The sequence below is a fragment of the Panicum virgatum genome, chromosome 3N (genome assembly GCF_016808335.1).
Source record: "Panicum virgatum strain AP13 chromosome 3N, P.virgatum_v5, whole genome shotgun sequence".
In the NCBI taxonomy this organism is placed as follows: Eukaryota; Viridiplantae; Streptophyta; class Magnoliopsida; order Poales; family Poaceae; genus Panicum; species Panicum virgatum.
In genome coordinates, this window is record NC_053147.1 from 33,183,273 (window position 1) to 33,197,075 (window position 13,803).

Below are 13,803 nucleotides of genomic sequence, written 5' to 3' on the forward strand. Positions count from 1 at the left end.
ACCGGCCGGGACTAACCGGTCGGCCTCAACACATGCCAAATTTGACTATCAACATCTTGTCTTCCTTCACAGTGGAGACATAACTTGGAGACCAATTTTATCGGCCTCCTCGCCATCCCCCATCCCATGGGTTGTCACAGGCCCTACAGCAAAAAAGAAAAAAAAACACACATTTCATAACAGGAGTACCCCTAACACGCAGGACTTATCCACATCACCAAAAAGGAGAGGGAAGGATCGCACGCAGAGGCAGAGCCCCCGAGGGCTTATCCGTCATTAAGAAGAGCAGCCACGCGAACCCGCGTCCTTGCCCCGAGCCAAGGAAGGAATGTTGCTGTGCAAGCGACGGCCCGGCTCGCTGACTCGCCCGGCTTGCCCTGCACTCAAGGCTCTCCCTCCCACCTCTTCTTCTTCCTCCTCGCCCTTTAAAAGCTCCGTCCAAGCATTCACCCCACTTCACACCACAAGTCACGCAGCCCTCTCCCTCCTTCCTTGGTTCCCGTCGAATCCCCCTGCTCTCCTTTCTTTCTCTCTCTCCCCCGTCTCCCCCTTGCCGTTCAGGAACCTGCTTGCTCTGCTCGATCGCCCTGCGCTTGGTTCTTGCGCGTGAGAGCTCAGAAGCGTGTCCTTTTCGCTTCCGTTTGATTCTATACCTTTGCCAATCCAATCGAACCTCCTTGCTTGGTCCCAAAGGGAGGAGAAAGATCGAGGAGAAACGACGGCGGCGTAAAATTCCGGGGCGAGGGCGGGCATGGCCATGGTTGGTGCTCTGTTCCTTTCCATGAGCGCCGCCGTGCCATCCGCTTGACTGACCAGTCATCGTCTCCGTCCGTGCTCGGCACCAGCTGAACTCGCGCCTCGACCAATCGCCGTCAGAACAAGACAGAGAGAGCTGGTGGCAGAAGCTCTCTGCAGCTGCGGCGGAGAACTGGTCCCGGAGAAATGCGGCAGATCTCGTCGCTGCTGCAGGGCCTGGCCCGGTCGCTGTCGGTGGGGTGGGACAGGAGAGGGGACGGCGGCGCCGGCGCCGGCGACGGGAAGGCCGCCGCGCCGGCGGTGCTAAGGACGTCGGGCACGGTGTGGGGCGAGGGCTCGGAGACGTTCGCCGCCGTGTGCTCGCGGCGCGGCGAGAAGGGCACCAATCAGGACTGCTCCATCGTCTGGGAGGTCAGCTACTCAGCTCTCCCTCTCTCTCTCTCTCTCTCTCTCTCTCTCTCTCTCTCTCTCTCTCTCTCTCTCTGCAACTCCTGCTGCTCTGCTCCATGCTCCAGGCTTGCTTAATTTCGCTCTTATTTTTTTAATCAAAATCATTGGTGGCATAAAGTTGCGATTGCGCGTGATAGCACAAAACGCCTAGTTTGAAAAGCACAAATTTCCTATAAATTAAACGGATTTTTGTGGATTTTTACACAAAATCTGGAAAAATCTCGTTGGGGCTCGCCTCATGCGTTCTATGGAAGAAAGCAAAGAGCCTTTTGATGTGCCTGTGTACTGAACTGAACCTTGCTTGACTTGTCTTTCCGTTGCTCACCTAACCAATAATTTATTTTTTTCATCACATTTTCGAGCCTCAGAGAGGTGTTTCAGTTCATTTTGTGCTCTCAAAAAAAAGAAAAAACAATCCGGAAGTATTTTTTTTCTTAATTTCAGTGATGAACGACTAAATGAACTGTATGGTATATATTGGCCACAGCGTGTTCTAGTGATAGGGTCAAAATATTCATGGAGGCATAGGTATTGGAGCACGAGTCTGGTGTTTCCTTTTGGCTTTCTAGGGCTTTCTCTGTCTCTGACAAGAGAAAGGGATCATACGTGTCCTCATCAGCTCAAGGAGCAAGGTGTTTGTTTCTGATGATGGCACTTTTCAGCTCTTGGTATCTGAACCCAAAGTTTCAGCTTTGGGTTGTTAAGCTCGCAGCCTAAGATGGAAAGTTAGCCACATCACGTAGTAGATTACCACACACGTATTCTTGAGAGTTCTTCGTGGACTACATCATCCTTGTTATCATGGCTAGGGTCTTGAATTGTATAATTGCTCTCTTTTTTTTCAAGATGGTATTCTTGAACTAATTTGGCTTTTTATTAATTTTTCAACCCAAGCCATCCAATAGAGTGAGGACAGCCATGACCTACTGCTTCTAGGTAGCCCTTATATTTATGGCTGGGTTGTTCAGTTCATCAGTTGGTTGTGTGTGATGTCACACTGGAATCTTAAATTGTCAGTTATCATGTAATGATTGTACACCCTAAGATTAAGAATCCACTTAAAGCTGAACCACACATATAATGCCAAACCGGCAGAACAATACCCACCATACAAGAATCATCAAACTTTAACACCAGCAGCTGGCAAACACCATGTAATTAAAGAAAAACTTGCAACAATTTGGGTTCAATTTTTTTACCTCTTCTGCTTGCCCAGTCATGCAAATGTTTGGAATTGGAGAAAAATTTGAAGAACACAACTTTTTATGAAAAAAAATGAAACTTTATGCGAGATTCTTGTGTTCTGAACAAAATTTGAGCTCATGGCTTCTCTATCGTGTGCGTTTCAGGGGTTCGGGTGCCAGGAGGACACCATCTTCTGCGGCATCTTCGACGGGCACGGCCCGTGGGGCCACTACGTCGCCAAGGCCGTGCGCGACTCGCTGCCGCCGTCGCTGCTGTGCCACTGGCAGGAGGCCCTCACGCTGGCGTCGCTCATCGACGGCGAGAAGAAGCTCAGCGACTGCCGGTTCGACCTCTCGAAGCAGTCCTACGTGGCCGCCTGCGCCGCCGTCGACGACGAGCTCCGCCGCAGCCGCCGCCTCGACGCCGTCTACAGCGGCTCCACCGCGCTGTCCATCGTCAAGCAGGGCGGCCTCATGGTCATCGCCAACGTCGGCGACTCCCGGGCCGTCCTGGGCACCAGGTCCGACGACGGCGCCCTCGCCGCCGTCCAGCTCACCGTCGACTTCAAGCCCAACCTGCCTCGTAAGTCGCTAACTACTACTGTCTCTCTGGTTGGCCATCCTTGTGGGATTGCGGCGGCGGCCGTTGCTGACGCCGCGTTCTGGAACGCGATGTGCAGAGGAGAAGGAGCGCATCCGGCGGTGCAACGGCCAAGTGTACTGCCTCGCCGACGAGCCCGGCGTGTACCGTGTCTGGCAGCCCAGCCGGGACTCGCCGGGGCTCGCCATGTCGCGCGCGTTCGGAGACTACTCCGTCAAGGACTACGGCGTCATCTCGGCGCCGGAGGTGACGCAGAGGAAGATCAGCAGCAGGGACCACTTCGTCATCCTCGCCACCGACGGGGTAACAAGACGCGCCCTTTTCATTTTCAGCACGGTGGTGCTCGCCTCGTGACTGGCGGTGACAAACGTGAACTTTTTCCGGCCGGCAGGTCTGGGATGTGCTCTCGAACGAGGAGGCGGTGCAGATCGTGGCGGGGACGCCGGACAGGGGGAAGGCGGCCAAGCGGTTGGTGGAGTGCGCCGTCCGCGCGTGGAGGCGCCGGCGGCGGGGCATCGCCGTCGACGACTGCTCGGCGATCTGCCTCTTCTTCCACTCGCCGCCGTCGTAGGGGCGAGCGCACACGACACGTGAACCTGCCTCAATCGACGTCAAGGAGACAACGAGATGCACATCTCAAGAGTCAAGACTACGATCGTCGTGCCCGTCGCGTTCGTGGTTGGGAGTGCAATTGTCGCCGTCCACGATTCAGAACGTGCAGCTTGTCGCATGATCGCGACACTGCAGCTGGTGGATGACCAAACAAAAAAAAATCCTGGCTTTCACACCGGGCTTGTCAAAATGTACGAGAACGAACACCAGCCACCAGAAAAAGGAGAGAAAAGATGCATTTTGTCCTCATTTCCAGTGTACGGCTCCGAAATTTCTGTTATGATGGCAAATAGTCGCAATTATAGGTGTACATCAGTCACAAATTGGTCGCAAATCACATATTTGGCACCATCCGCCCAAAACATCGGAATATTAGATCTTGTGGAATTGAGCACCACGCATTATTTCACACATCCTGGAACACACCAATTCACCAACTATTTGATCTGATACAATGCAAGCGCATGGAAGTTCCACCGGTGGTAGCTATGAAAGTCGCCGTCGAATCAGCCACCGTAGCGGCTTTTTAGCGATTCAGGAGGCTCCTCTTCCATGATGCCAGCTCCAATAGTGTCCAAGTATTCCCTTATCGTAGTTTTCCTGTCGCCAAGATAGGTGTGGTCCAAGAAGTTGCTGTATGCTGGTTCACCGAGATTTTTTGCAGCAAGAACACTGAAAAGCAATTGAAATCATAAGAATGTAGATAACATTGTATTGCTAATAAAAATATCAGTAAAACCATGCTTCTCTATACCACACCTCATACAGTAATGAATTGTCGTTATGAACCAAAAATATGTTCTCTTGGATAACTACAGTGTTGAAAGCAATGATTTCCCTTTGCTTCAGAAATGTAGCTTGCTTTCAGATGTCAGAAAGCAATGATACCATTTTTCCTTCAGAGATGCAACTTGCTTTGAGATGTCAGTCTCACGGATGTGCTATACAAGGTATAACAGATAGAATGTACCCTAAATTATTGGTAGCATGCATACTTTGTGCGATGTTAGTTACGAATTTGTGCAAGAGATGAAAGAAACAACTCCACAGAGCATTTAACACTATATCTTTCAACAGGAAATACTCACCAATGTCTAAGATACAAGCGACATGGTAAAATATCATCTCTCCAGATTTTGTCGATGTTGACCCGTCCGTAGCGCTGGTTATATATTTCCTTGCTCCCTGCAGAACGGATGGTTCAAAGTTTCAATACGTAATTGACCTCAGATATGATTTGGTACGGTCTTCTCACATGAAGCAATTCGCCGGAAGTAAGCAATTAAAACTACATTACCCTGAAAACAACTTAAATGTAAACATTTTTTTATTTGTCAAAAAAATGTGAGAATAATGTTCAGCGTAAAGCTTTTGTTAGTTATCATAAACTTATTTGAACAGGATTCAAACATGTCTAGCTTAATATGATGTTTAGGACAAGCTAATTAGTTCTTTTAAATGACATATATTAAAAACAAATGGAATATAGATAAAAGGAATTGGATGAACTGAAAAACAGATTATCGTTTCCTTCAAAGCTTGAATAACTACTACTACAAAATCTGATCAACAACCGAAGTGAGAGAGAGGCTGAAAGCACATAGACATTGACAATAATTACAGAACCAGTTGAAAAAAGTTGAAATCGTACGAAGACATAAATTCTACCTTGGCATCTCTCTTTGAAATATTCTTCATCGCTGTAGCGTGCACAGACAACCTGACCGACAAATTCCACCAAGACAAAGAATAGCTCTGATTGCAGGAAGCAACAACAAAAAGCAAAAAGAAAACTATAGGTATGGTTTCAGATGCAGACTACATACTGCTTGATTTGTAAACGGCACTCCGTCCAATCCTTCAGGAACAACCTGAGCACATTAAAACACAAACATAAGTGCCAACAAACAATTGCCAAAAAGCAGTCCAGATTATGGTTCAGGACTGAACAATGAAAACTGATACTACAAGCATTTCAGACTCCAAATTAAGCAACAGAACATCTTATAGAATGGTGCAAGATTTATTCATTAAGCAAAATAGGTTACATCTGCAATCATGAAACGAATCGATTGGTCACCCACCGCAAGAAATCTAAATTCATGTTCCCTCTCGATAAATGCTGGCACCTGCAAATATTATGGATTTTCAGTCTTCACCAAAGAGGAGCTCAGGAATGGTCCATTAGTTTGCCCTTCAACAGATATGATATGTTTCATAGAAAACTACAAGACCTCCTCCTCCTTGATTTCGAATACAGTGACTACTATCAGTTCCCCCTCGCATGGCTCCACGCTTAGGCTTGAGAATTCCTACAAATCACACAATGCTAGAGTGAAAAGAGAACATTACGGAAACGAAAGAAACCAAAAATGCAACTTTCTCGGAGTACATACTGGACTGTATATTCACAAACATAATACAAAGTCAAAGCATTTGGATCTCAACAAAATATCTAAGTTTAGCTTCATCCATAACAAGGTCATATACGGCAAAGGCAGCTATGCCGCTATGCCTATGTTACAGAAAAGGTCCTTAACAAGAACTAACCCTATATATGAGTCAAGACATGTTGTTTGAAATCCCAACTCTTTTATGTGCCATTGCACCAGTACTGTAATTTGCAATTGCTTCGAATAGGAGAAAGAGGTGTGAAAAACAAACTAGCTTTAGAACTACTAGTCTATATTTTCCATTATTACACGCAGATTCAGGTTGTTCACTTTATTCCTATTCCTACAATAAACAGGTATTACCCAAAATCCTGAACAGGAAGTAGCATTTGCGCATGACAAGAAGAGTTGGACCGTAGCACATAGACGTACAAAAGTTGCAACTGTCGCACTTCGCGAACAAATGCCGCGTTTAGGGGGTTACATATCCAAATCCCAAGCCGTCTATTTATGGTCTAATCGAAATTGTTCTATCATGGTATAATCGAAATTGTTCTATCCATCTTGCAGCGTTCAGTCGCACACTACTGTCAATTATGGTGAGCACCTTGGTGGCCTCGACGGCGATGCCGCGCTCGAAGAAGATAGGGGCAGCGTGGGCGAACACCCGCCGGAACCCCCTCAGCGCCGCCACGCGGAAGCCCTCCAGGTCCGGGAACGTGCTCCTCGCGCTCCGCTCTGCCACCAATCAGAGTCAGGCCTACCAGGCTCAGGGATCAAGGAATCCCACTACCCGCGGCTGCGGGCGGCGCTCCGCTCACCAGAGAGGAGGGAGCCGAAGCCGACGACGGAGATTCGGCCGCCGGGGGCGGCGACGGCGGCGAAGTCCGCGGGGCAGGTGGGCTCGGGGAAGGAGCCGCCGCCGGCGTCACCGGATGCGACCGTCCCCGTGGGGGGAGGCATGGGGCGGCGATGGCGGGTGGTCGGCGGCGAGAGGTCCGGCAAGCGGCGGAGGCGGGCAGCGGGGAAGGGGAGAGGAGGTCGGAGGAGGACAGGGGCAGGGCGTTGTGGGCTGTCGGATGATGATCGGACGGCTGCGAGTAGCCCCAGACGAGGATGCGCGAGGGCGCGCATTATGGAGCCGGTTGAGGCGAGGATCTGATTCTTCCGATGGCGCAACCGCGCAAGCGCCAAAACGAGCAGCAAGCGTGTCAAAATAAAAACGCTCCGAATTGATTATTTGGTTAAAGTGATTCTAGCCGAACAAATCGTTCCCTTGAAGAGAAGATTATGCTGGAACTGTCTGTAGTATACCCTAGCTGTCTCAACTGGTGTGTATTGACACTTAGTTCCTCCGAAAAGTACAATCCTGATTTTAAAAAACTCACACAAGGAGTGCAATTTTAGAAATTGGATCTCAATTACCTATTTAATTAAGTGGTTAGATTTGAATTGCATACCAAAACTAACCATATGTGTCAAACAAATAAGGATATCAAAGTCTTTTCACGCCACCACTAAGCTGTCAAGAAAAAACTTAGAATTGCACTCTTCATATAAAGAATGAAGTATTTGTGTGGTGCATATTTGTGTAATTTTATGGTAATGTTTCTAATACTGAAACCATTCGGGTTCGGTTCGGGTTCGAGTTCTCGGCTCAGCACAACCGGTGGTCGTACTTTTTTTAGATTTATTTTGGGATATAACCGACACTATTCTTTTCAATGGTAAGCGATATGCCCGTCTATGGCGAGACGTATACGGTAACTGTTGGGGACACCACCTTCGGATCGGACGCCGAAGGATCGCGAAGACCAGACGGCGTACGAAGCCAACGCCCAGAGCGAACGTAGAGGACATCCATTCTCGCTGGTCTTCGGGTCGTAACCCGAAGACTCGCGAGGGCCGGTTGACGGGAGCGTCACGGCGGAGTAGGCAACGAGCCACGTAGCCCTCGCTCGTCTTCGGGTCGGAAGCCGAAGACGAGCGAAGACCGGACGATGCGAGAATCGGCGAGGAGTAAGCGACAGGCCATGTGGTCCTCGTCGAGAAGGCCGAAGAGGACTATCTGGAGTTGTGGGCCCGTCTGAGCTGTGGCGCACTCAACTTGTATTAGGGAAATTACGTGTACGTCTAGGAATATTCCAGGAATATGACCGTTGTAAGGGTGTAGAAGAGTAATTGTACATGGGAGGTGTAACGCCACCTATAAATACCCCCTGTAATGTTCATTGATGGGGGACATTGAATATATAGAGAATATTCACTACTTGAATTGTGTGCTTGTTCATTACTGTTGTAGTGTCCGTCCGTTCCGGAGACACTCTCCACCAACAGTTTGGCGAGACAAAAAAGCAACGCAAAGAATACTTCAGAACCGTCTCCCACGTCAGCGAGGGCAGATGCTTCCGAACAACTTGGTCGCATGTCCCAATATCTTTCACGCAGGCAGACCTTCGGCTGCAGCACTACCCACATAATGACCCCCTCGTCATAAGGGCAAACATCGGCAAGAATTCAGTGCACTTCGCAAGGAATGATGTAGGGAGAATCTTGGTGGACAATGGGAGCTATGCAGATTTCCTCGTGTGACAGTGCTTCGTCAAAATGGGGTTCACAGAAACAGCACTGAAGAAGTCACAGTATCCGCTCATTGGTTTCGGAGGCAAGAGAATCGAAGCTCTTGGAAAGATAGAGCTCAATATCACGTTCGGCGAAGGTGCAGCGCAGAGAACCGAAGCAATAACCTTCGATGTGGTCGACATTAACTACCCCTACAACGCCATCTTCGGCCGCAACACCTTGGTCAAATTCGCAGCAGTAATCCATCAGTCGTACCTATGCATAAGCTGCCTACGGCCGGAGGAATTGTCACAGTCTTCGGCAACCAGGAAGAAGCAAGAAGGTGCGAAGACAACGCATCAACCGCAAATAAGAATGTCCATGTCATTGAAACACCAAATGAGGACAATGAGGTTGCAAACAGCGAAGAGCCAGAGAAGTTAGGGGGTATCCCCGGCGGAACACACGAAGAAGGTGCCATTGTGCGAAGATGTGCCCGACCGAATGGTGATCATCGGAAAAGGGCTTGAAGAGGCAGAAGAGGCCAGGCTTATATAGTTTCTCTGCAACAATCAAGATGTGTTTGCTTGGTCCTCTTCGGATCTGTGAGGGGTCAGTCGAGAGGTCATCGAGCATGAGCTCAGGGTGAACCCGAAGGCAAAACCAGTAAAGCAGGGTCAAAGGACAATGTCCAAAGAAAGGCAGAAAGCGGCTCAGAACGAGGTACAAAAATTGCTGGACGCAGGCGTCATCCGCGAGGTCCAGTACCCGGAGTGGCTAGCAAATGTTGTCATGGTACCGAAGAATTGACACCCTGGTCGATGCAGCAACTTGCTCGGAGATGCTCAGTATGTTGGATTGTTTCTTAGGTTATCACCAGATATTCATGAACAAGGCAGACGTAGAGAAGACCAGTTTCACCACCCTCTTGGGACATATTGCTACGTGAGAATGCCGGAGGGCCTCCGCAATGCCAGATACACTTTTAACAGAATGATCAAGAAGGTACTGGGAGATCAACTGGGGAGGAACATCTCCGTATATGTCGACGATGTCGCTGTCCGAAGCAAGAGGAAGGAGGATCATATCCAAGACCTTCGCGAAACATTTGCGAACCTTCGCCGTCATGGTTTGAAGCTGAACCCGGAGAAATGCGTCTTCAGAGTCCGAAGAGGCAAATAATTGGGATGCATGATAACCGAAAGGGGAATTGAGGCAAATACGGAGAAGATAGAAGCCATCAGGCGGATGAAGCCGCCAACTACAAGAAGGGGGCTGCAAAAGTTAATAGGCAGGTTGGCTTCATTTAACCGATTCATATCAAAATCTGCAGAGAAGTTCCTTCCATTTTTCAAGGCGCTGAAAGGCTCAGGCAACTTAGAATGGGGCGAAGAGCAGGCGAAGGCCTTCGAATACCTCAAGCAGTACATTGAGAAATTGGCAGTCATGTCCAGCCCTTCGGAGAAGGCGGAGTTATTGTTATATATCTCCACATCAGGCGCAGCCGTCAGTGCCGCTCTCGTCGAAGAGCGCATGGTCGAAGGGGCATTAACCCAGGCGCCATATACTTCGTCTCTGAAGCCTTGAACGGATCGAAATTGATGTACTCAGAGATGGAGAAAATGGCATACGCGGTAGTCATGGCAGCTCGCAAACTTCGTTACTACTTCCAGAGCACAAAATCAAGGTTCCAACCTCTTTCCCACTCCGGGACATGTTTGAAAACAGAGAAGCCTCCGACAGGATAGGAAAATGGGCTACGCAGTTAGCCGAGCACACTATTGACTTCGTCTCCATATCAGCAATCAAGTCACAGGTCTTGGCAGATTTCATCGCAGATTGGACTCCAGCCACACCTTTGCAAGAAAAGCCGAAGATAGAAGCAATATGGCAACTTGAGTGCGATGGGGCTTACCAGATAGATGGAGCAGGAGCTTCGGCTGTATTGACAGCACGCTCGGGTACACAACTGAAGTACGCAGTAAGACTTGATTTCAATGGGTGCACAAACAATGTCGCAGAGTACGAAAGCCTTCTCTTGGGTCTTCGCAAAGCAAGAGAGCTGGGCGTGCGAAGATTAACGATCAGGTCTGATTCAGAGTTGATCACATGCCAAATAAACAAGTCAAACAGGGCTCTCAAGCCAGAATTGGCGAAGTACCTGGTAGCAGTGCGAAGCATGGAGAAATACTTCCTCGGGTTTAGTATCCGTAGTTTCTCCAGAACGAAGAATAAGCAAGCCGATCAACTGGCGAAGGCAGCAGCACAGTTCGATCCATTACTGCCAGATGTGTTCTTTGAATCTTTGAAGCAGGCCTTCGTCAATTGTGCCGAAGAACTAGCCAAATTTGTCAATGCCATAACCAGCGAAGACTGGAGGGCCGCCATAATGGCCTACCTTCGCGGACACTTCGTCCCGGAGGATGAGAAGGAAGAAAAGAGAATGGCACTTCAGGCCAGGAATTACAGAATCATAGGCGAAGAGTTATACCGAGGGGGAGTCTGCGCACCACTCCTAAAGTGCATCTCACGTGAAGAAGGCAAACAGCTGCTTGAAGAGATACATGCAGGGATCTTCGCACATCGCAACGAGGGCCCTGGTCGGCAAAGCTTTCCGTGAAGGATTTTATTGGCCCTCGGCGGTGGCGGACGCTCACGATGTGGTTCGCACATGTCCAAATTGCCAGAGGCATGCCCCATACAGCAAATTCCCAACCGACGAGGTGCAGCTACTTCCTCCGGTATGGCCCCTCGCACGGTGGGGCATTGATATTGTTGGACCATTGCCTACAGCTTCAGGAAACTACAAGTACGCTGCTGTGGCGGTAGAGTACTTCTCCAAATGGATCGAGGCCAAAGCACTCAGGGACATCACAACAGGAGCCCTACAAAAATTCTTTTGGCAGAACATCGTCTGTCGCTTCGGGGTCCCGAAGGAGGTTACAGTAGACAATGGCAAGCAGTTTGACTGCACAACTTTCTGGGAGTTCACCACTCAACTTGGCACCAACTTATGCTTCACGTCGGTCTACCACCCACAGTCCAACAGCGCGGTGGAAAGGGCCAACGGCATCATCTTCGTAGGCATCAAGAAAAACATCACTGAGCTGCCGAAGGGGAAATGGGTGGATGAGCTGCCGAGGATCATATGGTCTCATAACACAACAGAGTCCAGGACCACGAAGTTCACCCCGTTCAAGCTACTATACGGCAAAGAAGCCGTAACACCCGAGGAAATCAAACTCAAATCCTAGAGAACAGCCAAAGGGGTAGAAAACGCCGAAGAAGACATCAAGCCCTCAATCGACACAATCGAAGCTGGCAAGATTCAAGCAGCAATCAACTTCAGAAAATATCAAGAAGAAACGCGAAAGTGGAAGAATAAGAAAGTGAAGCCCAGAGACATCAAAGAGGGGGGCTTGGTGCTTCGAAGAACACCGAAGGCCAAGCAAAAGGGCAAGATGCACAGCAAGTGGCAAGGCCAGAGGCCTGCAGGCTCCGCACGCTAGAAGGCACCGAAGACCCTTATTCATGGAACAAGGACATGCTACAGAAGTACTACGTGTAGGAAGTGTGTAAAAGCCACCGGAGGGAAATAACCGAAGGGGCTTGTAGGGCAAATTTTTTCTTTTTGCATCTTTCCTTTTTCTCATGTGTAAATCGGCACAATGTACCGAAGGGCCTGTACTCTTTTCCTCACAGGGGAAGCTTTCGAGTGTCCACTCGGGCGCCGAAGGTGTGAGGTTTTTAACGAGGCGGAACCCTATGTAACCCCTTGTGAAATATAAACAAGGGCCCCACAAAAGAGTCTCAAAGGAACAGACACGCTGCAAAGGCGCCGAAGCGTCTATCCCTCTTCGTCAAAGAGAAGAGGGGAGTCATCAGTGCGAAGTACAAGCCATAACACTTCAAAGAAGTAAGCACGAGGCGCAATCCCGATCAGGGGCTTCGCTCCTCTTAGCTTCACTTCCAAAGAAATTAACAAAAATCCCGTTGCATGAAAGCGAAGGGTGGAAAGTCCTGTCGTGCGAAAGCCGAAGGCTAGGCGCGACCTCTCCGGCTAAAGAGCCGAAGGTACCCTAACAAAGTCCTTACGAGCGAAAGCCTAAGGAGGAAAGTCCTGTCGCGCGAAAGCCAAAAGCTGGACGCGACCTCTCCGGCTAAAGAGCCGAAGGTACCCTAACAAAGTCCTTACGTGCGAAGGCCTAAGGCGGAAAGTCCTGTCGCACGAAAGCCGAAGGCACGGCACGACCTCTACGGCTAAAGAGCCGAAGAACACTGTGAAAGTCGTTACGAGCAACGCCGCAGGCAAGGCGTGCATAGTTAAAACAAGAGGCCGGAGGGGCTAAAACCCCCCTCACAGTCATCCTCCCCGCCAGTCGAGCGAAGGGGGTGGCGCTTCGCAAAACAGATACACGCACGACGCCGGTGACGATGAATGAACCAAAACGCATTTGCGACCTCGCCCGCGCAAAGGGGGGGTGGCGCTTCGCAATAGTACATCCATGCACAGCCGAAGGACAAACGGGAAACCGGCATACATCCATTACAAACAAGAAACTTCAATTACGTCTGTTACATTGTTACAATAAGACACCTCGCGAAAAAGCGAGAAGACCAATAAGTTACATTGTTACATCCGAGTTTTCTTCCTCGAAGACCATGCAGTCCACCTCAGATATAACTTCGCGGACCGCAACATCCATTATTTCTTTGGCTATCCGTCGAAGAAACACCTCGAAGTCGTCGCCTGAAATCGAGGGCAACACAAATTAACTAGAAATCTTGTCGAAGATGCCTTTTGCGACGATACATGAATTCATGTGGCGACAAGGGCTCTTCATCCACCGGCTCCGGTTTCGGTTCACGGAGACCGGCGGGAGCGCTATACGGCCTATCGGTATCGAGAATCCATTTTATTTCGCGACGAAGCGCGCGGTCAGTAAGGATCTTCGCGTGTTTTTCTGGATCGCGTTGAAATTTGGCAAAAAAAACGCTTCGTATCGGCGTTCCGGAGCTCGTAAACGCGCACCCTATCTGCCCAAAATTCTTCAAATGAAACCGAAGGGTAACAAATATGGAACTTCGCCCAGGACGCACTAGCGACATAGAAATTCCCTCGCTTCAGCTGGCGAGGCAGCACGCCTTCGGTCACATGCGCAGGGGCCAACGCAGGGTTTTGCGCAGGCACCGAAGGTGTTAGTTTCCAAAAAATCATAACTACAACACAAAAGTGGACTATCAC

The 13,803-nt window shown here is 49.5% G+C and overlaps 2 protein-coding genes across 3 annotated transcripts; one reads left to right on the plus strand and one right to left on the minus strand.

Moving 5' to 3' along the window:
• The first annotated feature begins 374 nt into the window (after positions 1-374).
• Positions 375-3,850, plus strand: LOC120665754 (probable protein phosphatase 2C 48). Its single transcript, XM_039945418.1, has 4 exons — positions 375-1,167; positions 2,556-2,973; positions 3,071-3,294; positions 3,383-3,850. Exons 1-4 carry the CDS (start codon positions 943-945, stop codon positions 3,560-3,562), a joined length of 1,047 nt encoding a protein of 348 aa, XP_039801352.1. The 5' UTR covers positions 375-942; the 3' UTR covers positions 3,563-3,850.
• A 14-nt stretch (positions 3,851-3,864) lies between these two features.
• On the minus strand, positions 3,865-7,185 carry LOC120665755. Of its 2 annotated transcripts, XR_005671320.1 has the most exons (9): positions 6,818-7,185; positions 6,604-6,734; positions 5,838-5,915; positions 5,688-5,732; positions 5,430-5,474; positions 5,272-5,323; positions 4,692-4,788; positions 4,363-4,499; positions 4,134-4,275 (listed from the first exon to the last, which is right to left on the minus strand). XR_005671320.1 is itself a non-coding variant. In XM_039945420.1 (8 exons), exons 1-8 carry the CDS (start codon positions 7,128-7,130, stop codon positions 4,110-4,112), a joined length of 927 nt encoding a protein of 308 aa, XP_039801354.1. In that variant the 5' UTR covers positions 7,131-7,179; the 3' UTR covers positions 3,865-4,109. The 2 variants fall into 2 exon arrangements, 1 of the variants encoding a protein (XP_039801354.1); XM_039945420.1 differs by lacking the exon at positions 4,363-4,499 and having other exon boundaries at positions 3,865-4,275; positions 6,818-7,179.
• Positions 7,186-13,803: the final 6,618 nt, after the last annotated feature.